The 27333-nt window shown below is 36.4% G+C and overlaps 1 protein-coding gene across 4 annotated transcripts in view; it reads right to left on the bottom strand.

Moving 5' to 3' along the window:
- Positions 1 to 27333, bottom strand: part of LOC126752696 (cell adhesion molecule Dscam2-like) — a 147910-nt gene that overhangs the window by 111102 nt on the left and 9475 nt on the right. For 2 of the 4 annotated variants that reach the window (XM_050463669.1, XM_050463667.1), the window contains exons 1-2: positions 20618 to 20803; positions 5872 to 6177 (exon numbers count right to left, since the gene is read on the bottom strand). Coding sequence is in view for 3 of the 4 variants with exons in the window: in XM_050463667.1 (XP_050319624.1) it covers positions 5872 to 6067 (196 nt within the window). In the remaining variant the exon portion in view is untranslated. Of the gene's footprint in view, positions 1 to 5871; positions 6178 to 20617; positions 20804 to 27333 lie in introns of those variants that run through there. The other 2 variants (XM_050463668.1, XM_050463666.1) reach the window with 2 other exon arrangements.

Genomic DNA, 27333 nt, shown 5'->3' with positions numbered 1-27333 from the left:
TGCACAGCCCATTGAGTTTGAGTTTTTTACACTTATGTTGATACCAAGGAGGGAATAATGTGCTAGTGTGGGAGGTTAGGTGCATATGGCACTCACAGATTCAGTTATGTGTTTGTGGCTTTACTTGGTATACATTGATTTATGTAGTTAGTACTGTGGAAATATTAATACTGTTGTAAGAAATTTTAACGTTCCGATATGTTTGGATTGTACATCTAAAGGGCTATGAACATGAAAAAAGAAACCGTTTATTTGAGTAGATGTTCGATTTTGAACTTAATAGTTTCTATGGAGATTCTTGTCCTAAAATTTTTTTTACAAAACTATGCTTCGCGTGTTTTTCGAATCGGTAAATTTTTTTCTGTAAGTTGGTCTGTAAGTTGCTAGTGACATATACTGTATGCTAAATTTCACGTCAACAAATTCATTAGGACTTGAGATAGGCGTCGCTTTATTGAAGAAAGCAGTGCGATAATGCACCATTTTCTACTGCGTTGGTTATTCGTGATCATTTCGCCAACCAACGCATTCGCCTGATTTACCTTCGTGTAACTTTTGGCTATTCAGCAAATACACATGGCCACTCTGAGGACACCGTTTTGACTCAATTGAGGATATAAAAGGTGAATCGAAGAAGGCGTGAAGGCCATCACGACGGAGGACTTTTCCAAGTGCTATGATGACTGGAAAATTCGTTGGCATAAGTGTGTTGCAGCGGGAGGGGATTACTTTAAGGGAAATGGCCAAGTTAGCTGAAGTGTTTCTGAAGTGATCCTTTAATATTGTTGTTGTTCTGGCTCATAATCTGGACCCACCAGCGTTGGGGAAAGTAGGTCCGCTTGCGCATAGACCCCACTACATAATTAAACTATCTTCCTAGAGATGGCGCCAAGTATCCGTAAGCTCCGTAATAGACTGGGATATTTGAGGGACCCAGTCACGGTTATCCTCGTTATGGGGCGCATGAAATTTTGATCCCTTATTTTTTGTACCCCTAACCATAGTACGACTTTCTAATTGAATACTGTGCTACTGAGGTTGCTCCTCAAATTGTACTCAAATAAAAAGTCAAACCTTAGCAACCATCGTCCTGAAACTGTGCTATTTATTAACAGTCAAACATCTCGAGATGGTTCAGCGGATATTTTTGCCAATCAATATTCCCTTCCCTTCCAAAAGAAGAGTGGGAAGAGATGAGATGGAAAGCGATGCAGAGATAAGCATTTTTACAGCTAAGGTCCAAAACAATAGAGTGTGATGTGGTGCCTTTAGTGCAAAATGAAATATCCGAATCGCTTAACGTTTACCAGATCACTACAGCGTTTTTCCATAAAAATGCTTGGTCTGACAAAGAGTGTACTCTCAACCCTAAGTAAACTTAGCACATAATCGCTAAAGACATTCGAAAGAGACCTTGCGCTCGCATTTGGATGCCCCATCAAATGAGCCAGGTGAAATAAACTCATTGATCTCTTAATGTGATAGCTAAAATTCATTAAAAACTAATCAGTGATGAAACATATCATAATTTTTTTTTTTAAAATTTCAAAGTTTATTTGAATTCTGTGCAAGAACTGAATATTTACAATTATTTACGCTTAACTCTAAACCTACGTTTGCCGCTGCAACGGGTATCTCGTTTTCTGACGCTGCGCTTCCCAGATGTCGCCACTATACGTGTCGTACTCTCAGCGATTTAGTGGTGTCATATTATATTGCTTTGTATCATATGATATTAATGCATCATATGATACTTTTTAAATGTATGGGGTGCTAACTTACAAATACCATAGGTTGATTCAAGATAAAGCCCATCAAAAGTCATGATCGCTGCTGTTGTTTGAAAAGTCGTGCTGTGACATCGTGACGATCGCTTGCTGATTGACCCCGATCCATAATTCCACACGTATGTCATCGCATCCTGGGAGTTCTCGTTCATGTGCCTTGGCTGCCATACATTGATGGCAAAAAGAACGCCGACCGATATTAGTGCGACCTCTTCGCGGCTTCGTAACAAATTTAAATCTGTCATTGATCGCTTGTGTGAAACATAAATACATAAAGTTTCACTGAATAATTTTCAATAACTTTTCCTTTGAATAGCCGGAATAAAAAAGCAAGCGACCGAAATTGAACGATTCAAATAATTAACAAATAAAAATATTGAAAAACAAAACAAACAAAAATTGAAAAAAAAAAATTTTTATGAAAAAAAGTTACTTTTTGGAAACATCCAATTTTCCGACTTTTCCTCATTAAAAGTATAAGGTATTTTTATTTCTAAACCTTCCCCGATCCACAACGAACAACCTCTGAAACATACAAATCTCTTGAAAGGTTGAAAGTACAAAATAGTGTTTAAAGTACATATGTATGTACATATATTTATTTTCTTAAAAAGTACACAATTAGTGTAAATTTTGGATATACAATATTTGAATGTGTACAGTGTAATTAAATATACATTAATTGAAAAATGTGTGAAAAGTGGGTTCAACATAGTGAATGTAGTAATGCTCGTTATTACTTTTACAAATTGTTGAAATTTTAAACAGAAATATCTCGAAAACTAGGAGTCTGAGGGGGGTATAGTATGAGTAAACATTTTTTAATCCTGAGAACCTCCTCCATCCATCCGTACCATCAAATCGCGGCGCCAAAAGAATCGTAATATTGCCTTCATCAAGATTGGTGCAGCTGTTCTCTTAGCTTTACTAACAAACAAACATTCATTCGCTTGTATGGGAAAACGAAAAGGGCAGTTTTCAGAGGTTTTCCGGCAATTATTCGAAATTTTCTTGCCGTAAAAACCATTCTTGAACCTCAACGTACACTTAGAAAAGAGAATTGGCAAAATTGATCCAGGCGTTGTGAAGTTATTCGCTTAGCAACACATTTTGCGATTCATTTTTATATATAAGATAGTCTCCTTCTGTTTCAATACAGCTTTTTGCATGGTCCAAAAGCATGTCGAACGAGTGTTTTAGCTCGTTGGCCGGTATGGCCGCCAGTATGCCGGTGCAAGCCTCTTGAATGGCCTCTACGTCTGCATAAACCTTTCCTTTTATGGGCAAATGTATTTTTCCGAAAAGTAAGAAATCGCACGGTGCCATATCAGGTAATATGGGGAGTGGTTAATGGTTAAAATGTGATTTTGGGTCAAATAAGCGGTCACAAGCGTTGATCGATTTTTTTGTTTTTCTTAGTCGTCAGTCAATTTGTGCGAAACAAACCGTGCACACACCTTTCGTAAGCCCAAATGTTCGGTCAAAATGCGATAAATCGAAATTTTGAAGATGTTCAAATTCATTTCCATGGACTTCAATGATGATTTTTGATGAATTCACGCACAGTTTCGATGGAATTTCCGGTGATCACGAATTTTGATTGGCCCATATGTTGATCGTCATTTATATCCTCACGACCACTTTCAAAACGTTGAAACCACTCGTGCACTCTGCTACGGGATAGGCAATCATCGTCATAAACTTGTTTCATCAATTGAAAAGTTTCGGTAAAAGTTTTACCAATTTTAAAACAAAATTTAGTGTTGGATCTTCGTTCGAAGTTCATTTTCGCACCGATAAACCAAACATACTGACACTTAAAACGCAATAACTTCACTTCCCATCTATGACATGTCATTAAATTTCACTCGACAATCGATAAAGATAGCAAATTCTAACGCATTGGTCAACATATAGATGGCGCCACCAGGGGGCGCTAGATTCAAAAAGTCCTGTTTACTTTGGAAAGGTCCTTGTAGATAGATCTGCAGTACTCGAAAAGTGCTATAGATAGTCTGGTAATCATCTTGAATGAGGGTGGCATTGATATCAGCATCATACAGGAACCTCGTCCCATAAATACCACCTTTGCTTTGCCCAATCCACAAAAACGGGTAACCCACAATCTGCGCCAATTACCGTTGGATAAGTCTCCATATATCTCATATAAGGTCTTATCGAGCGTAGTGTGTGACAGGTTAAAGTCCACCGTCATCTGGTTTAACCTTATCAGTGTGGCTTTGGACCTGGAAAATCTATTATCGACCAAATTTTCACAATGCCATAAATCTTTAAAAAGGCCCGTGAAAGGAAGATCGACACACTCCACCTCTTCGTTGATTAAAAGGTGCTGCCTCTAAGCCGCTATGTCTAAACATGGTATCTATTGGATACCCAGCGAGATTTCAGACAACCAGACTCCCTATCGCGTGACTTCTTTAGTCTAGAAATTAATACTAGATGAAGAGCTAAATAAAGAAGGAATAATTTCTTCTATAAGATGACATTGAGATCATTGGCCTCAAACACCCGTGCCGTTAGTGTTCTGCTTTCTCCCGACTGGATAATGAAGCGAATCGGAAGGGTCTGTTTGTGAACGAGGATAAGACGTAATATCTCCTGTCATTAAGCAAACAGTCGTCGCATTCGCGACTTGGCTCACACATCACTTTTGACAGCTGCTACTTTCGACTGTGTAGGCAATTAAAAAGTAAAGTCCTCTATTGACGAATAAAGACAAAGCTCTACAAGTCCCCCATCATTCGCTATATGGTGCGGGGCATGGACAATGACATCATCTGATGAGCAGGTCTTAGGAATGTGTGCGTAAGAAAGGTTTGGCGGAAGATTTATGATAATTTGCGCATTGGCGATGATGAATACCGCAGTTGATGAAACGATGAGCTGTATGAGATAAACGTCGTTTGCTAACGGCTAGCTAAGTCATGTTTTCAGGATGAAAGAAGGAAGAAGAAGGCTTTGAAAGTTTTTGCTTCAGTACTCCGTTGGAGAGTTTAGGTGGATAAAGAGCTAGCTGCACTTGGTATTTGGAATTGGTTTGGTGGTCAGCATTAAATAAACAATATAACACTAGACAAATTAATGGATTTTCATTTGCATACTGAAGGTGGCTGCCTGTTTTGCTATAAAAATTAAAGATATTGATAGCTGGAACAGGAAGAGTTATGGACATAACAAAATTCTGAACCACCACGATAATAATCCGTTTAAATGAGACCTTATACTCCCAAGGTTGAATCTCAATATTTACTAGTGAAACGTGAATAGTGACTAGACATGAATAGAGAAGAGGTTTAAAGAGGAGGAGAATACTACCTCAATTTATACCGATGGGCCCAAAATGGTGTGCGGTGTTGGTACGAGGGTATACTCCGAGGATATTGATATCTCTATCTTTCTGTCTAACAAACTCACCTAATATCTTCCAAGCGGAAGTATTAGGCATAGAGAAGACTAGTGGAGTCCTACTGAATAACTACGGGAGGACACCCTTGTCGTCACCAAAGATAAACTTCAGCTTTGTAAACAAAGCGAGGAAGACTTTAAGCTCATGGGAACTCGACTTGGCCATCATTTAGGTTCCCGGTCACAGGAGCATTTTCGGCAACTAAATAGCGGACGAGTTGGCTAAGTCAATAGCCTTTTAAACAGAATTTTAAGCAGAGACAATTAGAATTGGATACTTTCAACTTATCAGCGTAGGCACAGTTTTATATTTGAGAAATGTTTAAACGGTTTGGATCATCCCGGTGTCAAAACGAAGCACTTTCGAAAACCATTTGTGTAGAAACCTTGAGTATAGTTAATTTCCCGATTTGGAAGCACCCTAATGTTGGTTCAGCTGCATACCACAAGTTAAATACCGAATTGTGTGCTGATGCAACCACAAATACATACATTTTAATTATCAACTTCAATGTTAATTGCATTCCTGCTGTTTTTTCACATTCGTACACGTGTACAATATGTTCTGTATTTATGTATGGATGTAAGCATAGGTCTACTTATGGCTTAAAATGCGCATATAAACATAAATAAATGTATTTGCTTTTATTCCACTCACCTGTTCTGGTTATAACGATGACGACCAGAGAGGCTATCACGAGTGACATGATAATATCAGTCGTTCTTGCGCTGGCGAGTGGCAGCTGGCGAGGCGTTTTACTCCAACGTTTGGTCGCTACATAATCAAATGAAGGTTTTCGCCGTTTACTCATGTTCCCAATCGCTCGCTTATCATCCATCGGATCGGAAGGCATACATTAATAGGTGAGACGACAAAGAAGCGATGTATTTTTCAATAGCAAATGAACAGCTTTCGGTGGATTCACGGAAGACACGATTTATTAGTTAAACGGACGCGTAAAGGCTGCAAATAGAGACGAGGAAAAGCAGAGAGAAGAGTAAGTATTTCAGTATGATGTCAAAAAGGTTGCGTTTCATTAAATATGTATAAGGAGTTCTGGTTAGCGAACTGCAATTTTAGATGAGCTAAAAAAGTATGGAACCAAATACAGACACACCTGCATAATTATACTCCGAACACACATACATACATATGTAAATATATCTAAAAGCATGATTGCGAACAAAGCTAAAGGCCATGCATTAGGATGAAAGATTGTTTTAAGCTAATGATACAGGGCAGGTCTCTCCCCTAATTCACTCAAGCGACCAGTAAACTTCCTTCCTAATGTAAATAACTGGAATTAGTTATAATCTTTTATGACTTTATTAATGTATTAAAAGTGAAATAATGTAAGGCTTGTAAAACCGAAGGAAGTGTGCTAGGATTGCAAAGCCTACTTATGTGCTTTTGTCTTTATTTCGGTGATATATGGCACTCATGTGGAAGGTATATTATCGCAGAACATTTGAAATAAAATTTGTCCATAAGCCCAAAATATGATAATCATTTGAGTTAATTAGCAAATTTCACAAAACTCAACAAACTTGAATTATCGTACTCCAAAAATAATTCAATTACTTAAATCAAATATTTTGAACCTTGATAGTTTGTTATTATAATTAGCAGCGGAGAATCTTTTGAAAATTACAAAAAACTGCATACATTTTACTCGGCGTAAAACGGATATGTGCGAAATTTCAGATCGATATCTCAAAAACTGAGGGAATAGTTTGCATATATACAGACGGACATGGCTAAATATATACATTTGACTTGCAGGGTCTCCGACATTACCATTTTATGTAGAAAAACTATTCAAAAAAATCGTTCACCAATTGCAACTTTTCGTGTTCATTTGCCAATTTTTGGTCGAAATAATCTTTCACCTGTGCTCTTGACAAAGAACCGAATAGCAATTACCCGAGCTTCAAACACGGCGGCGATGAACTGATAAGAAATGTAAAAATATTGCTTGGAATTAAAGTGTGCTATGCCCAATCCACCGTTCAAGCAAGTGTTTAGAATGGCCGCAATTTGTCCATTCCACGACGTTCTCAAGAACTGGGACTTTCTCAAATACCAACCTGGTGGATTTTGAAAAAGAGCTTGCATCTCTATAAAATTGTTCTCACTCAAAAACTGAAGCCTTTGAACCACCCCAAAAGTCGTGAATTTGCTGATTTTGCCTTTACAACTTAAAAAAGATAAAGATTTTTTAAGAAAATCATAGTCTCTTATGATGCTCACTTTCATTTGAGTGCTGCAGTAAATAACCAAAACTGTCGATTCATAAAGGAAAAAAATCCACAAATTATTCATAAACGAACATTATATTCATCTAAATTTACAGTTTGATGGGGTTTGTGGTTTGGTGAAATCATCGGCCTGTACTTCTTTCGAAGCTGGTAACACTGTTACTGTCAATGGAGAGTGATATAGATCGATGATAACCAACTATTCATGGTAGCAATCGGAAGAAGTTGATCTCGAAAACATCTGGCTCCACCAATACGAGGTTACGTGTCAGCGTTACTCAGCACATGAAACAACTAAAAAGTTGTGATTTAGCAGCTTGACCTGATTTAGTCGTTTATTCCTGCAAAAAAAATGGTGGAGACCATATGAATAATATTATATTCAGAACTTAATTGTATCGATTGTGCTTCACATTAAATAAAAAACATATGGATTTGCTTAGCAATTTTTGTTTAAGACATCACTCGTATTGGGAGACCCTGTATCAACTAAATTCTTTTACTTTTTGAAAATTTAATTTCCTCTTTATACAGGTGCAGTTAACCTCATTTGGTGGCGAAGAAAGAAGAATAGCTTCTCGAAAGGTAAGGAAACTTAGAATACTGGGTCAAGACGACTGTACTAGTTCTTTCAGCCAAAGTCAATTACATCAATGTAGATTTCATGCATATTTCTTAGAAAATACTAGGATACTAAATAAGAGGAATGAAAAAATTATGTGGAACTATTAAGAAGAAAAGAAAGACTCTTCACAAGAGGTTGATTTCGTCTTATAACCTGAGAAACTTTTATTGTTAAAGGGTTACCAGAATCTCATGCCGTGGTTTTTATCTTATTCTGGGGAACCTCAATTTGACCTTCTCAAAAAACCAGCACGCTAATATTAATTCGTTACCTTAGAGAGAAGTCGTTTTCATTGAATGACAGGTACATTTACTGTCTGCCGATTTCGCTGAATTATCAGCAAGTCAAACAAAGCAATTAAGGAAGCTCTGACCGCCATATTTGTCATATGGTTTGTTAGACAAATAAAAAACCACTATTTGTAGTACATGAAAGTTGGGGTGATATCGACCCGATATTATCTATTTTTGGCAATACCGCGTACCATTTACATGCCACATACTAATAACATGTTCCCAGAGTTTCATTAAGGTACCTCAGATACCATCAGCAATTAGGTATATAGAGTGAAGTCAGTCGGATGTCCGAAAATCTTAATATTAGTTATATGGGGACTATGTCAAGTTTTTGTTCAATTGTATCTATTTTAAGCACAAAGGTATACTGTTATGAGTAAAGTACGTTCTGTAATTATCATTGAGAAACTCAAATATCGGGGTCTAAATATTCTGTATCTAGGGGCGTGAACAGTTTTTCTTGGATTTGAACAATTTTGGTTATAAGGTGGAATACACTACAGTCATTATTTGTGAAAAGTTTAATCTAGTTTAAGTGGAAAGTTTTTCACAAGTGCCCTTGCTACTGCGATCACCTGTGTTATATACGAGTTTTATATCTTTATTTTAATAATGGTCCCTTTAATTCGTCATACGGACTCGTAATTTTTTTTTGTACTAGTGAACCGGTATATCAAATTTCATCAATATATCTTTATTTTTACTCAAGTAGCAGCTTGCAGGGACAGACAGGCATCAGAATCATTTATATATATATAAGAGTATATTTATCTTACTCATTTGTAGGTAATACGTACATCCGTTATGTGAAAAAACCATTATAATTACTCTGTAGCAACAGGTTGCAAGAGGATAGAAATAAAAACGAAAGAATGTGAAATTATTGTGCCAAATAAGCAAAAAAGGCATACTTTTTGTAAGCCATTTAACTGCATGCGCTATATTCTTCTTCTTCTTAATTGGCGTAGACACCGCTTACGCGATTATAGCCGAGTTAACAACAGCGCGCCAGTCGTTTCTTCTTTTCACTACGTGGCGCCAACTGGATATTCCAAGCGAAGCCAGGTCCTTCTCCACTTGGTCCTTCCAACGGAGTGGAGGTCTTCCTCTTCCTCTGCTTCCCCGGCGGGTACAGCGTCGAATACTTTCCAGAGCTGGAGTGTTTTCATCCATCCGGACAACATGACCTAGCCAGCGTAGCCGCTGTCTTTTAATTCGCTGAACTATGTCAATGTCGTCATATATTTCGTACAGCTCATCGTTCCATCGAATGCGATATTCGCCGCGGCCAACGCGCAAAGGACCATAACTCTTTCGCAGAATTTTTCTCTCGAAAACTCGTAACGTCGACTCATCGGTTGCTGTCATCGCCCAAGCCTCTGCACCATATAGCAGGACGGGAATCATGAGCGACTTATAGAGTTTAGCTTTTGTTCGTCGAGAGAGGACTTTACTTTTCAATTGCCTACTCAGTCCGAAGTAGCACCTGTTGGCAAGAGCAATCCTGCGTTGGATGTCCAGGCTGACATTATTAGTGGTGTTAATGCTGGTTCCTAAATTGACGAAATTATCTACAACTTCAAAGTTATGACTGTCAACAGTGACGTGAGAGCCAAGTCGCGAGTGCGACGACTGTTTGTTTGATGACAGGAGATATTTCGTTTTGCCCTCGTTCACTACCAGACCCATTTTCTGTGCTTCCTTGTCCAGCCTGGAGAAAGCAGAACTAACGGCGCGGGTGTTGAGGCCGATGATATAAATATCGTCGCATGCGCTATATGTATACCATTATAATCACTTTAATATAATTTTACATATTAATTACTTTAAATATTTTGTGTTTAATTTATATAAAAAATTGTATAATTATCCTTCACAATAAAAACATTTAATTCAGTTACATTTCACTAGTCAAAAACCTGGACCATTAGTAGGTGGTCCTAACTTAGGCAGTGTTGGACCAGATTTGGTCAGGTCCAATAGCAACATAATGTTAATGTAACTATATTTTTTCCATATGTTTGGAACACTTCGGTCTATAGTGTTGGTTACAACGTAGCCTGGTCCTGTTCTAGTACATAATGTGTTCTTATTTTTTGCAGGGTTCATTTCGATATTTGCCTTTCACAGAAAGTTGCTGTCTGTAAACACATAAACAGAGACTATCAAATGGAACACAAAGGCACATATAAGGCATCCAACCATTCGGGGCTTGCCCGTTTTAAACGCTTTTTTGCAAGTAAACGGGCGCTGAATTGAAAGCACATACAAAAGCATTTTTCACCATAATCACATAAAATGAGCACATGTTCGCGCATACGATCGTTGTGTCCTCACACACACGCGTATGGGTGAGCAGGAACATGTATTTGTGCGCATATTAAAGTTTTTACAAGTCCACGTGTAAAATGTGATTCCGCTTTTCACCTTAAGCGCAACTCATCTTCTAATTTTTCGTAAATTTTTCCTTCCGAGGACAAACAAAGGATATGCTAGTCTTGTATCCGTAGCTTGCTTAACAATGTGCATATCTTTGTACATACTAACATCCTCAGTTTTAATTTTCAGAAGCTGCAAAAAAGCCTTGTAAATCTCCTTGGAGCCCATTTGCATATATAACCTGTGTAATATTTCAAACAGTATGGTGTCAACAATTCAATTACCAATATGTAAGTTCTAAAACTAAAAGAGTCAGATATAGGGTTATATATACCAAAGTGATCAGGGTGACGAGTAGAGTTGAAATCCGGATGTCTGTCTGTCCGTCTGTCCGTCCGTCCGTCCGTGCAAGCTGTAACTTGAGTAAAAATTGAGATCTCATGATGAAACTTGGTACACGTATTTCTCGGCTCCATAAGAAGGTTAAGTTCGAAGATGGACAAAATCGGCCCATTGCCACGCCCACAAAATGGCGAAAACCGAAAACCTATAAAGTGTCGTAACTAAGCCATAAATAAAGATATTAAAGTGAAATTTGGCACAAAGGATCGCATTAGGGAGGGGCATATTTGAACGCAATTGTTTTGGAAAAGTGGGCGTGGCCCTGCCCCCTACTAAGTTTTTTGTACATATCTCGGAAACTACTATAGCTATGTCAACCAAACTCTACACAGTCGTTTCCTTCAGGCATTTCCATATACAGTTCAAAACTGGAAGAAATCGGATAATAACCACGCCCACCTCCCATACAAAGGTTATGTTCAAAATCACTAAAAGTGCGTTAACCGACTAACAAAAAACGTCAGAAACACTAAATTTTACGAAAGAAGTGGCAGAAGGAAGCTGCACTCAGGCTTTTTTTAAAAATTGAAAATGGGCGTGGCGTCGCCCACTTATGGACCAAAAACCATATCTCAGAAACTACTAGACCGATTTCAATAAAATTCGGTATATAATATTTTCTTAACACCCTGATGACATGTTCGAAATATGGGTGAAATCGGTTCACAACCACGCCTTCTTCCAATATAACGCTATTTTGAATTCCATTTGATGCCTTCTCTGAATAATATATACATTAGGAACCAATGATGATAGCGGAATAAAACTTTACACAAATACGGTATTTGAAAAATATGTAAATGACGGATAATGAAATCTCGATTATCACTTTATCATGCGAGAGTATAAAATGTTCGGTGAGACCCGAACTTAGCCCTTCCTTACTTGTTTATTTTTAGAAATTATATAGTGAAATGCAAAGGGCGGTTAATTGATCTCTTCGCATATCGACCAGAAGTATTTTGGAAAGCAGGGCAGCAGTGGAGTGTCATCAGAAGCAAACGCCTTCACTTCTACTGCGCGACAGATCACAAAGGCTCCGAGAGCAATGTTATAGTAGACTATAGCCCTGAAAACGTCATCAACATTCAAAAATCCATGTAGTGTTTATACGACGATTTAAACAGAAGCATGGCAAGAAAAATCAAAACGTAGTGGCATGTTCTACTTGGGTGCAAAACTTCAAAAGTCATCAGTAAAATGGTATATCGGAAATTTATAAAGTTCAAAAAATACTAGAGGAACTTGATATTAATACTCATTGGTCATAGTCTGGTGGTTAGACAGATCGGGAAAACTGCAGGAAATATCAAGAACAAAGCATCAGGAAACAACGTACCATCTCTTCTGCACTTGTAGCGCATTGGCAAGGCTACGCTTTAGGCATTTGAGAGCCCTACGTTATGAGACTCTGGAAGAGGTACCGTTAGAGTGGCGACAGAGTCTGTTGAAGTTTGGATCAAGCGCAAGCATTCTAATGGATGATTGTTCCTCACGGACCTCGTAACTGAACTCCATTTGGTATTGCAAAGAACCAAACTAGTCTATGCGTGGCTCATTAGCCAACCAAACGAACCTAACCACAGATATACATATGTTCATATTTCTTATGTATATACACATGTGTTTTACAGTAGTATTGTCAGTAACATTTTTAACAAACTTTTTGCACGCGCAAATTCAATGCAATGGCGCAACCTTATGGATCATAAAACTTACTCAAACAAACAGATATTTACATTCAAACATTTCCAAGGCAATACAATTATAATATACATATATATATCATTTTATATCCTTTCACCTAATTTTGTTATCTTTAAATTGTTGTGGAAGCTTATATACTTACATATTTACGAAACCATTTATTTTGCGTGATTGCAAACAGTCAAATTAATGTACGCACACTTTCATATATATAACAAGTAAGGAAGGGCTAAGTTCGGGTGTCACCGAACATTTTATACTCTCGCATGGTAAAGTGATAATCGAGATTTCATAAAACGTCATTTACATATTTTTCAAATACCGTATTTTTGTAAAGTTTTATTCCGCTATCATCATTGGTTCCTAATGTTTATACTCGTATTATACAGAGAAGGCATCAGATGGAATTCAAAATAGGAAGAAGGCGTGGTTGCGAACCGATTTCACCCATATTTCGCACATGTCATCAGGGTGTTAAGAAAATATTACATACCGAATTTCATTGAAATCGGTCTAGTAGCTCCTGAGATATGGTTCTTGGTCCATAACTGGGCGGCGCCACGCCCATTTTCAATTTTTAAAAAAAACCTGGGTGCAGCTTCTTTATGCAATTTCTTCCGTAAAATTTAGTGTTTCTGACGTTTTTTGTTAGTCGGTTAACGCACTTTAGTGATTTTGAACATAACCTTTGTATGGGAGGTGGGCGTGGTTATTATCCGATTTCTTCCATTTTTGAACTGTATATGGAAATGCCTGAAGGAAACAACTCCATAGAGTTTGGTTGACATAGCTATAGCAGTTTCCGAGATATGTACAAAAAACTTAGTAGGGGGCGGGGCCACGCCCACTTTTCCAAAACAATTGCGTCCAAATATGCCCCTCTCTAATGTGATCCTTTGCGCCAAATTTCACTTTAATATTTGCCCATCTTCGAACTTAACCTTCTTATGGAGCCAAGGAATACCTGTACCAAGTTTCATCATGATATCTCAATTTTTACTCAAGTTACAGCTTGCACAGACGGACGGACGGACAGACGGACGGACGGACAGACGGACGGACGGACAGACGGACGGACGGACAGACAGACATCCGGATTTCGACTCTACTCGTCGCCCTGATCACTTTGGTATATATAACCCTATATCTGACTCTTTTAGTTTTAGGACTTACAAACAACCGTTATGTGAACAAAACTATAATACTCTCGTTAGCAACATTGTTGCGAGAGTATAATTAAATATGCGCTGATGTTGTATTAAGTATTTTCTATACTCTAATATAATTAGTTATATTCTTCACTCTGTCTACTTTGAAATTTTACAACTATGCATCTTTTAGTAGGCAGTGCCTACTAGGCACCCTTCTCCAATATCTGTAATACTTGTTGTTTTGTTGGAACATATATGTATGTATATTGACAAATGTAATTGCCCGTTTTTACACAGAAATTGACTGGCTACCGGAATATTGTTGCTTTAAGTAATAATATTACTCCACAGAAAATATTTTCTTATGTGAAGTATCACCTTTATTTCGAGCATTTCTCACTTTTGCCTTCAAATCACGTTCCATACATTATTCGCAAATTATTACCGTTAATCAAAGATCTGAATTAAGTAATCGCATGTTACAATGACTTTACTCAATTAAGATTTATGTGTGGAACTTTGGAATTTAATGCATTTGTTCAACACATTTGGGATATTTTGATTATATGCATATTTGGTCAAACACACTGTTTGTTATATTTGTTGTAAGGACGCAAACTAATAAACTAATGGTTTTTCAGTTTATTATATATTTTCAAAAATTTATTTAATTATCTAATTTAATGAAGTGAATTTATTAAAATTGTTTGTTTGCTTAATTTAAAAGTGCAATGTCTTGAAAATATACTGTGGAAAATTCAGACAGAAATTCGAAATATTTCGGAAGTTATAACGAGTTTCCTAGAGCGCCTCGGAGTCCTCTCTCTCGGAGTTGTTGAACTTTAAACGCGTTTTTAACTAACTAATTTTGTTTCTACTGAACCGACTGCTTTCAAATTTTAACAGGCTGTTCTACACACTTATAGTTCTTGTCAGTACTAAGAAGAATTTTGTTCACCCCTAACCTTTTATTTTACAACCCTTTCTTTGCTAAAATAAAAGGACTTTTCTTTCAAAGTCCGCTATTTTCTTATTTACCCTTGAAATTTAACTTCATTAGTTCCGACCAGAATGACATGTTTATAGATTAAGAATAATCAAGAATATTTGATTTAAGATAACATCAAGAGCCGAAATTGCCCGGGTCATCGATGTGCATTTTTTTGAGGTTCTAACTTCGAGTGACAATAATAATAGTAATAAAGTATTAAATTTTTTCAAATAATTTTTTTTTTTTTATTTTCAATATGTAAATAAAAACACTCTAAATACTCAAGATAATTCATTTTTATTTTCCTATAAAAAACCACACTCCAAAGAAGTCATGAAATTAGGCATAAGTTACCAGACTACTACCTTAACAGAATGTACGTTGCTGAAATCATCAAAAACCTAGCCCTAGTCGCCAGACACCCATTATTATGATTTTCATTGCTGTAGTTATTTTATCTCTTTGCAAACATAAGTCACTGAACGAGGTTATGGTGAGAGCACTTCATGTATTGATATTTGTTCCAAATGGGGACATTTATTCAAACTAAATAAATATATATATATAAATCCCTTACGCTTATGCCAACGTTTTCTCTAGTCCTCGAAACAGATGTTAAAGCCAATTTCCTTAATAGCGTAACGATTCACATTTACTGTCTTCAACTGACTTAAAACGACTTCCCCAGAGCGGTCATTTAACGGTGGTTGCGGGACGATATTGGTTTAAAATTTGTCAGAAAAATCACGTAGAATCAATGCAGTATGCGATGGTGCAGTATCTTGGTGCAAAAACCACAGGTTGTCGGCCCATGATTCCGGCAAACAGTATTCCTTGTTGACAGTTTGCCTGGTCAAAAGAAATTCGGAGTGTACCACTCCTCGTTAATTGTAGAAAATTCTAAATATAACGTTGAATATTGACCTGCTTTTACTTGGTTTTTCCAGCTTCGAATCACTTTTCCCACGATATTCGGCGGATCTATCGTCAGTAATAATATGTTCCATGACATCCTGATAGTCGGAAAGCACTGTATCACATAAGTTAACGCAACACTGTTTCGAAAAAATTTTGTTCAAATTTCAATTTCAAATTTCAATTTCTCTAATCGTAAAAATCACCCAATTTACTTCATGTACTTCAGAAAGACAGGCGTATTCTAAACTGGAATAATTGTTTGAGATATTTGGCACAAATGTCACTGATAGTCAAACCAACCTAGAAAAAAAATATTTCTAACAATGGGTTTTCGTGCGAAATTTAAATTATAAAGTCTTACTCTTTTCTTTGCCCACAGCAGTATATTACTCTACCCTCTACATAAATTTGTCTAGTAATGTTCACTGAGTTCTAACCGCAGTTTCAGGCTATTGATGGAGTTAGTCATAAAAAGCATTATTCGCCAAAAAAAAAAATATTTGTAGAATTTCTGCACCCACAATAGTGGTAATTTTTTAACTATATAATTGTTCACTAAACACGATTTTCAAAGGTTGATTAAGCTCGCCGATGATTTCTTTAAGACGAAGATTATGTTTTTCACTTATCCTAAGTGCGATTTGATATATGTATATGTATGTATATGCCAGTTGTACCATATACATGTTGTTTTAGTAATATATTGCCTCTAATTTTACTTATGAGGATTTTTGCAATTTTTTCCACATAATAAAAATATATACGTTGCCTTTGCCCTTTATATTTCGAGATTTGGCAACTGTAGTGTTGCAACCGGACAATGAACACTTTATCATAAAATTGGACTTTGATGTTAGTCAGAATGCAATTTGTGTTATCTACAGTAATTTAAAATAATGAACTTAATGGCACATTTGGCGTTGAAGTCCTATAAAGGACCAGTGTTTATCGATAGTTTGATAAATTGAATCTACGAGCTCACTTCAGTATGAATTTCGTGAAGGTCGACTAAAATCAGTTGTTGTTCAGTAAACTATTGATGCTGTGTCCAAACTGGTGAATGCAAGGTCACCATGTAACCCATCGTGAGATTTAGAGTATTAAAGGTAAGTGGCACAAGGATACATTCACTATTGCATGAACATTTGACTGTAAACCAATTCATTCACGTTAGATTCCACACAATTTATCCGTCGCTCAAGAAGAAACCTAACCATTTGTTTGCCAGTTGCTTTTCAAGAAATCAGGAAATGCAATCGTTGAAGACGCATCAGTCTTCGTCATGACAATGTGAGTTCGATTTCATCGATTTCATAACTCATTCACCGTATAGTCATGACTTCTTTTTAATTCCGTACGTTAAAAATGAACTAAGACATCAAGGTTTTTTGACACCTGAAGAGGCGGTTGATGTGTTCAGAACTCATATTTTGCAGATATCTCAATCAGAGTATAGATCTTAATGAAGAATATTTTGAGATACAAGAAAACGATTTTCAATTATTAATATTTCGTTTTGTTCTCTAATCATGAAATATAAAAGGCAATCATTGTAAGCCCGAAAACACCAACACCATCTATTAGTGTGTTTGCACTTTATTTAAATTTTATATACAAATAATAAGCTGGCGCAATTCAGTTGAAATCACACATTTGGAACGAATGAACAAACAAACATGAAGTTTTTTAATGAAGTTCGATGAAAATATTTTATTTTTATTTTATAAAGCTTTGTTGTTTTTCTTAATATATTTTATTTTATTTCATTTTATTCTGTTCTATTCCCCCGAACTTGAATTTACTTTTTACACAATTAATTTGATTTTAAATTTACTTGTATTTCTAATAGTTTAATTTTCTTATATTTGAGTTATTATCGTTCTTTTTATTTTAGTTAAATTACTTATCAAGTAACACACCATAGCAAAACACTTTTTCCAGTGCTTGTACTTCATGTAACATATGCCGATTCGACTTAATTACTCCACTTTTGTATTGTGCGTCAACAATATATAACATAAATTTCGCATTTCTCCCATGACATATTAATTGACAAATTTTCACATTTTCCATATTGCTTAATTTATTATACAGGGTGGGCCAAAAGAAACAATGTGTGTAAAAGTTTAATAACTTTTTCGTTTATTAATTTTTTTATTGAAATTAAATGGAGAGCGGTATCGGTTTATGATAGAAAATTTTTTACGTCCTGCTCTTGAAAACAGACCTGGTATGTGGTTTCACCAGGACGGAGCTACTGCCCATACTGCCCGAGACACAATGGCACTTTTAAGTCAAATTTTTGGAGGGCGAATAGTTTCCAGAAATTCGGAAATTATTTGGCCTGCGCGATCGCCAGATTTGACAGCACCCGACTATTTTCTTTGGAGTTATTTGCAGGAGCGAGTGTATGTGAACAAGCCAGAGACAATCCTTGAACTCAAGGCAAACATTGGTGCCGAAATTCGAACGCTACAGCCACAGGTTTTGAAAGATGTTATGGAAAATGCTCTAAAAAGAGACATCATTTTTCATACTTAGTGTAAAAAAATTTCACTTTTGTATATTATATAATCTGAGAGAAAAAATAAAAAAAAAATTAATAAACGAAAAAGTTATTAAACTTTTACACCCCTTGGTTTCTTCACCTCTTGGTTTCTTTTGGCCCACCCTGTAGGTATACAACGACATTTTATCGGTTTAAATCATTCACTCAAGCGTTAAGTATTCGCAATTAAAACTGCAAAGCAAATACCAATTGATTAACAACAAAAGCTAAAGCAGGCATACATACACACTTGTGTATGTCAGTGCTCACAGCATGATAATAATTAATAATATATTTGCACGCTCAGCAGGAAACGCAGACTCAAAGGCACTGTTGCTTTCTTTTTCAACCAGCCACGTGACATCGCTCGAATGCCTTACGGCTACCGGCAGACAATAATAACATTATACATATGTACACAAGTGGGAGCGTACACGCTTTTAGTTTCTCTATTTATATACATATGTGTACGTGTTAGCTTTTTTGCCATATTTGGTTTTATCATTATATATGCGTAACATGTGACTTCGCAGCCACGACCGACTGACCGAGTTATAACTGCGTTGCTGTCAACGTCAACATCAACATTTGCCGCTAATTAACTTTGCGCGTAAAAAGTAAATTGATAAATACACAAGCGCAAATATTAAGTAACACACATACATACAAGCATCTGCAATTAGGTTTACTTTTGACCTGTTTACGAGTACTACATATATACTTCTTTGTATACATGTCGTCAGAAGTCTCAAAACACCGTTACACCTCCGTTTTCGCACAGTAGTTACTCTATACAAACACTGCATTGGAAGCCGTTACTTAAGAACGTGATTTCGAGAGCACTTAATTAACGGTAAATTATTGAAGACGCCAGCTTGTGGCACACCTACTGCGATTTTGCCAACACATTAAATGCGCGTGTGTGTATTTGGTGTTGTTATATTTTTTGTATTTTTGATCAATTTGTTGTTGTTGTTAAAATTCCACTAACATTTGCTGTCAGTGGAAAATGTCACAGCAAATATGAAACATGTCAAAAGTAATTATCAATTCTTTAGCTCACCGGTTAGGTGAATGTCGGTCTACGCCAGACTGACAGTCAAGAGAGACATAAATTTTACACATAAACATTTTTGTTGTTATTTTATTTTTTATTTATCAGAAAAAATTTCGGTTTTAGCAGCACTAACATTTCCACCTTTTATATCTTTTTATAATTTTTTATACTATATATATTTAAATATATTCACTAACAATACACTTTCACTAACTACCCTGAACAGGGTATATTAAGTTTGTCACGAAGTTTGCAACACACAGAAGGAAGCGTCGGAGACCCTGTAAAGCATATATGTACATATATAAATGATCAGTATGTTGAGCTGAGTCGATTTAGCCATGTCCGTCTGTCTGTCAGTCTGTCTGTATATATACGAACTAGTCCCTCAATTTTTAAGATATCGTTTTGAAATATTTCAAACGTCATTTTCTCTTCACGAAGCTGCTCATTTGTCGGAACTGCCGATATCGGACCATTATACCATATAGCTGCCATACAAACTGAACGATCGGAAAAAAGTTCTTGTATGGAAAACTTTTGTATTTGACAAGATATATTCGCGAAATTTGGTATAGATTATTCTCTAAAGCAACAATATAATCTTCGAAGGAATTGTTCAGATTCGAAGGAATATCAGAAGAAATGGTTCAGATCGGCTTACTATAGCTGCCATACAAGCCGAACGATCGGCATCAAAGGCTTGTATGGAAAACTTTCGCATTTGACGTGGTATATTCACGAAATTTGACATGGATTACTCCGAAAAAATTGTTCAGATCGGATTACTATAGCATATCGCTTCCATATAAACTGAACACATAGTTACAAAAAGTAATGCACCTGTGAAGGGTATATTAGCTTCGGTGCAGCCGAAGTTAACGTTTTTTCTTGTTTTTGTTATTATTTATTTTTTTAATTGTAACCATTTAATAAAAAAAATTCAAAAAATTGCGCGCATTCACCAAAATATCACACAAGTTTCGTTACTATAGCAATTTTTAAGTAAATATCCATATGTACATGCATATACATACATATATAGCCATACACAAATTCATATATACATACATTTATATATTTGCACATGCAAATGTGCTTTCTCGCGCGCTTCTGCAAAGTTTCTCTGACATTAACACTAAAGCACACAGAAATGCGCTGTGGACACCTACGAACATACACACCACTGTGGCAGGTGTTGCTTTCATCAAATATTTCCGTTATAATTCCTTCTGTTGAATGTACCAGTTGTGTTGACAGCGCGACGATGACTGATGCAGTGGTCCAGCGAGTTGATACCAAGCTAAAGTCATGTGATGCACATAACAACAGTAACAAAAAGGTGCTCTTGCGATAGCGACTATGGTGAATTTATACTAGGATAACTTTGAGAGAAGACGCGAAAATAAGCGAAGGATGCTCAGAGACAGCTGATAGTAAATTGAGACTCCGTAAAATGTTGAGAGCGAATGCAATACAGAGGCAGGATTGAGCGACATGGATGATTCGTGGCCGGCTATGTAAACATCTCTACCTTATTTGTACAGTAGCAGGATGAGTGTAAAAGAAGTTTCGTGAGTGGCTATATACATACATATATGTACCTTATCAATATAAACGTTTATATACCTTACTCGTATATACAAGTACTGCATATTCATTTATATAATAGTTAATTTCGCCATGCTTTGGACGCAATTGTTATTTATAGAAAGATAATAAAATAAGTCAATGACTTCGTTTTTTAGCCTTTTCAGGACTATAATTTTTGCTTTGAAATTCGAATCAAAGCACATTAAAACATAAATGTATTCTATCTCACCTTTTCCTTTCTCAAAGCGGTTTTTAAAAATATGGTTCTATTTAGCAATTCAAAGGTCGCCTTGTCTGAAACCTCGTTTGAGATCGAACGGCTCGGAGAGGTCTTTCTCGATCCTGACGGAGCTTTTGTTGTTGCTCAATGTCAGTTTACACAGCCGTATTAGTTTTGTGGGGATACCAAATTACGACATCGCGGCATATGTAGAGACAGCTCCTTTTTGTGCTGTCGAAAGCAGCATTGAAATCGACGAAGAGGTGGTGTGTGTCGATTCTCCGGGTCTTTTCCAAAATTTGGTGCATGGTGAATATCTGGTCGGTTGTTCATTTTCCAGGTCTAAAGACACACTGATAAGAACCAATCAGTTTGTTGATGGTGGGCTTTAATCTTTCACACAATAGAACCTTATATGCAATGTTGAGGAGGCTTATCCCACGGTAGTTGGAGCAAATTGTAGGGTCTCCCTTTTTATGAATTGGGCGAGGGCACTTAAATTCCAATCATTGGGCATGCTTTCGTCTGACCATATTTTACAAACATATTAATAAAAATATAATCTGAAACCCTGAAAACCCATGATCTTACCGGCCATTTAACTGGGCCGTTTCTCGAAATTAACGAATATTTAAACTTGAAATATGAGGCGGCACAGCGCCTTGTTTGAACTAGGAGTCCTCCGCTTCGATTTCATAAAATTTATGGTTGCCCAATATTGATGGTAACGTCATTTCCTGCCTCATTTTGAAACAAAGAAAATCCGATAATGCGGCCATACTAAAATCCGCACCAAACAATCAAAGTTAGGGATGTAATTGCGTTTCCTGAACGCAAGATGATGTGTTTGTTGTTCAAACGTGTGTTTGAAAATTTTTAGGAACAAAGTTGCCGCTAAGTTGGTCTTAAAATCTAACTCGACGGTATTTTAATATTTTCTTAAAGAAATTTTATATGGTGTTACGTCGCTGTTACTGTCTCACCGCTGCTTACCCTGAATGCAAAGAGAACAAAAATGTTATTCTGCGGCAAAATCTTTTATACATTATAAAAATGAAACGCCTTTTTTGTATGTCCGCACATTACGCCCGAATGTACTACGTAGGTTGCTATATATATTTCTGGCCTAATAATGTAAATAGGCATATTTATCAACGAAAATGGTTTTTTTATTTTTTTTATTTTTTTTTTTTTTGTCGATTGCTGTTTGTTTCGGGCTCATACGCATTGATCCATGATTCGTCACCTGTGACGATCTTATAAACGTCTTTTGAAGCACCGCGATCGTATTTTTTCAGCATTTCTTTACACCAATCCACACGAGCCTTTTTTTGAGCGATTATCAAATTGTGCGGGATCCAACGAGAACAAACCTGTTTTACGGCCAGGTGTTCATGCAATATCGAATGTATGCTGGTGGGAGAAATGCATAGGCATGCCTCTATCTGAAGGTATGTTACATGACGGTTTTGCATTATCAGTTCACGTACGGCATCGATGTTTTCTGGCACAACGGCTGTTTTTGGACGACCTTCACGGAATTCGTCTTAGAGCGAGCGTCGGCCACGATTGAATTCGTTGTACCAGTTTTTCACAGTGCTATAGGATGGTGCTTCATAGCCATACAAAGATTTTAGTACATAGATGCACTCTTGTCGTGATAATCCACGTCAACAGTTGTGAAAAATGATCGCATGAAAATGATCACGAGTTAATTCTATTTTTCCCTGTAAATAAAACAATTCACGATTAAATGACAAAACGTTCTGAGTGATGGTATGCTAAAAAATGTCAAACTTTCCAATGGAAATGTCAGATTGCACCTGGCAACACTTAGTGTAGGTCAGAATATATATAGCAGCCCTCGTATTTCATTATATTGTTATCACGATAAATGATATCCTTGACAACAAAAAGCGAGCGGAGCCGGGGGCTTAGACTATTATTAAATAAAATATAAAATTTATAGAAAACAATTGAGGGCAATGACCTTGAATATGTACATGTACACACTTTAATATTCATAAGTCCGCTACGTGCTAAAATTATACCACTGGCTTCAACAGATCAGCTAGCGCCTGGGATTCCGCGTAAGTATGTATTTTACTGTTAATATTTTCTGTCCGACTAGTCACGCTTCGTAAAATATAGTGGTATATATGTAATTTAACGGTATATACAGTAATCGTCATAGACTTACTATGAGCTTTACAGCTATTAAAGTAAGTATTGAACCAGTAAGCACGTAGGCGGCAAGAACGCAGTAGTAGCATACTATCAGGCGGTGAAAGTGTGTCTCAGTTGCGCCCGACCTTGTGCTCTAATGAAGCTCTGAAATGCCATTTATGTGCATCTTAAATGTGCTTTGCAAACTTTTCTTTTCGTTTTTATGTTGAAACTTATGGCGTCTGTTTGTCTTTACTGTTTGCCTTTTAATGATAAACCATTTTGCGAGTTTTTTGTAAACGTCTTTGTTGCTGCTATAGTAGGTCGTGCTGCTAAAAGAGGTCATAGGTAGCATTCATTAAAAGCCTTTAAAGGCGGCAGCAGCAACCACAACAGTAAGAATAAAATAATAAGAACACAACTGTTGCTAAAATGAGTAAAACAAGTGTCCAAACGTTATAAGCAAAACATGGAAGCGCACTTAAAGAAAATATCTTCGCACTGAAAATTGTATACAATTTCTGTCATATTAACACTTAATTTACGATCTCTCTGCAGCATTTCTGACATATTTTAGCATTTCTGTAATTTCAACTTGCGGCAGCAGATTCCGAGGAGTCGTCAATGGTTGGCTATTATATGTGCATGTGCTTATTTGTATTTGTATTTCTCTAAATATTTTTGTATATTGCTGTTTTTATATTTTCATAAACATAGGTTACAAAGTAAAAGAAAAATTATTTGGAAATTGTTGCACCTTGCTTTTTGACTTCCGCTTTATGCAAATCCTTACTTTTTATAAGCATACTTTAAGGCGCTAAAACGACGCGTTCACATCTTAAACAAAGAAAACAGTTAAACATATGAGTAGATATTGGAATGAACTCCAACACATATTCCCTCCAAGAAGCTGCTCATTTGTCAAAACCAACTTTTTAAAGACTTTTTAAATTAGCAATCTTTTTTTTATTCTATTATTAATTGTCTTCACGAAATTTGGCATACAATATTAATTATGTTATAAGACTTTTAAGTCAGATTATGGTACCATAAAAACTAGTGGATCAAAAGCAAGTTCTTATTATCTTCAAATTATATCACTAACAGACGCTGCAAACTTTGTACTACCTCAATCGATAAATAAAAATCTAAACTTTTGTATAAAATAAACTTGAAGCAAACAAAAGAATTCCATCTACATACATACATATATAAATAAAAATGAATCGTCAAAATGTACGTACGCGCATAACTCAATAACGCCTGGACCAATTTGGCCAATTCTTTTTCTTAAATGTTTGTTGAAGTTCAAAGATGGTTTTTACGGCGAGAAAATTTCGAATAATTTCCGGAAAACCCCTAAAAACAGCCGTTTTCTTGTCCCCATACAAACGTTATACATACATATGTACATATGTACTTACATATAAAAATGAATGTTTGTTTGTTAGTAACACTAAGAGAACGGTTGAACCAATCTTAATGAAATTTTTAAAGGTTGTTTGTTGTGGATCGGGAAAGGTTTAGAAACAAATACCTTATACTTTTCATGAGGAGAAGTCGGAAAATTGGACAATTCCAGAAAGTAACATTTTTCATACACATTTTTTTCAATTTTTGTTTGTTTTGTTTTTCAATATTTTGATTTGTAAATTATTTGAATCGTTCAATTGCGGTCGCTTACTTTTTTATTCCGGCTATCCAAAGGAAAAATTATTGAAAATTATTCAGTGAAAACTTTATGTGTGTTTCAGACGAAGTGATCAATTACTGATTGAAATTTGTTACGAAGCCACGAAGAGGTCGCGCTAATATTGGTCGGCGTTCTTTTTGCCATCAACGTATGGCAGCCCAAGAAAAGGCAAGAAGTACTCCCAAAATGCGATGACATACGTGCGGAATTATGGATCGCGGTCAATAAGCTAACGATCGTAACGATATCACAGCACGACTTTTTAAACAATAGCTGCGATGTTTGACGGTCTTTATCTTGAAGCAACCTATGGTATATATGGTGCTGTTAGATGCTGAATGTATTCTGTTGCGTGTTGCCGCACGCACACATTCTTCTTTGGATGCGGATTGTGATTACACCAGATCAAATTGATGAAATCATTTCAGCGGAAATTCCTGATTCAGAGATAGATCCAGAATTATACGAAGTGGTGAAAACCAATATGGTTCATGGACTTAGGGAACCTTACAATCCCACTTTGGTTTGTATGTCTGACAATAAATGCACGAAACACTACTCATGTGCTTTTCTTTCGGATACGGAAATGGGAAATGATGGATATTCACTGTATCGGCGTCGCTCACCAGACGACAATGGCAGAACATTTAGCATCTAGAGGCGTGAATATCGACGTTAACAACACATCGAAGTTGAAAACATATGGATCGTACCATATTCGCCACTTTTGTCTAATTCACATTCAAAACTCATGTCAATGTTGAATATTGTAGATTGGTGAAATCGATCAAATACGTTTGCAAGTACGTCACCAAAGAAAGCAACATAGCGGTTATTGGCCTTGAACAATAAGAGATCAGCAGTATCGAATGGGTGGGAACTGCAATAAAGCGCTTTGTAGGATATTTACTTTTGCAATTCATGAAAGTTTTCCGACTGTTGTGCGTCTCGCGGTTCAACTTCATTTAAGTCATTGCGTATTGTGAATGGTACAGTGTGTGCAACTTTTTGAGAAGCATGGCAGCAGTTGCGTTTGCAGGAACATGCTAATCACTGGAAACAGAAGAAGGACAATGCAATAGTTACTTCGCATGCCACTGAAGTTCGCATAGTTTTCGCGAAGATCATTTCGACATATCAGCCTTCAAATTCGCGTTAATTATGGGATACGAAAAAATGACATTGCCGACGACATTTTACTGTGTATTCGCTAAGAATTGGAAATGGGCAAATTTCGGTTGATACTTCCAGTGGTTTGATATCAATTTCACATCCCTTTTGTCAATTCACTTCAACGGAAGATGAACTCATCACGAATGTTTATCCGCACATTGGCAAAACTATCGTAACTGCAATTGCTTGAGTGCACGCGCAATTTTAGTTGCCAAAAATACCGATGTTAATGACTTAAACTGGAAGATTCAGGTTTGCGCTCATATAAATCGATCGATCGGCTTGGCAAGGAAGACGAAACCGTAAATTATCCAGTGGAATTTCCAAATTCTTTGGAGAGCCTTGGTATGCCCCAGCATCATTTGCGTCTCAAAGTTGGATCTGACATTATTATGTTTCACAATCTTCATGCGCCGAAACTGTGTAATGGAACCCGACTGATAATTACGCAGTTATCGAATACAAGGGACAGCCATTTCATTTCAAACGTATTCAATTTCCAGGGAAAATTGGCCAGATATATGTGCGTGTTGACGAGTTGGAAACCCATCTTCTTTGTATATTTACGCACCAGAACAGAAATCAAAAAAATTATGTTTATTAAGCTGCGCTACATTAAAAAAATGTAGAAAAATCGAAAATAAATCATTTTCTACACAATATAATTTCAACTTTTTTTCATATCAAAGCATATAATTTCACACAGGACAACGGCTGCGGGGTCAGCTAGTTTTTAATAAAAAATGCTCAGTATGGATGAATTTTTTTATTATTTTCGATTAATTACACATGATGTTGTTTACTCACATAACAGAGATTTCATGAAATACTTGCTATGTAGAGGGTTTCAGTGTGATATTGGCAGAAACCGACAGCTATGATACAGCTTGATAAACAATTTAGAGCTCTCTGGTAAGCCATATTTTCTGTTTTTTTTTGTGG

The sequence above is a fragment of the Bactrocera neohumeralis genome, chromosome 3 (genome assembly GCF_024586455.1).
Source record: "Bactrocera neohumeralis isolate Rockhampton chromosome 3, APGP_CSIRO_Bneo_wtdbg2-racon-allhic-juicebox.fasta_v2, whole genome shotgun sequence".
Lineage (NCBI taxonomy): Eukaryota > Metazoa > Arthropoda > Insecta > Diptera > Tephritidae > Bactrocera > Bactrocera neohumeralis.
This window is presented reverse-complemented; position numbering and strand designations above follow the sequence as displayed.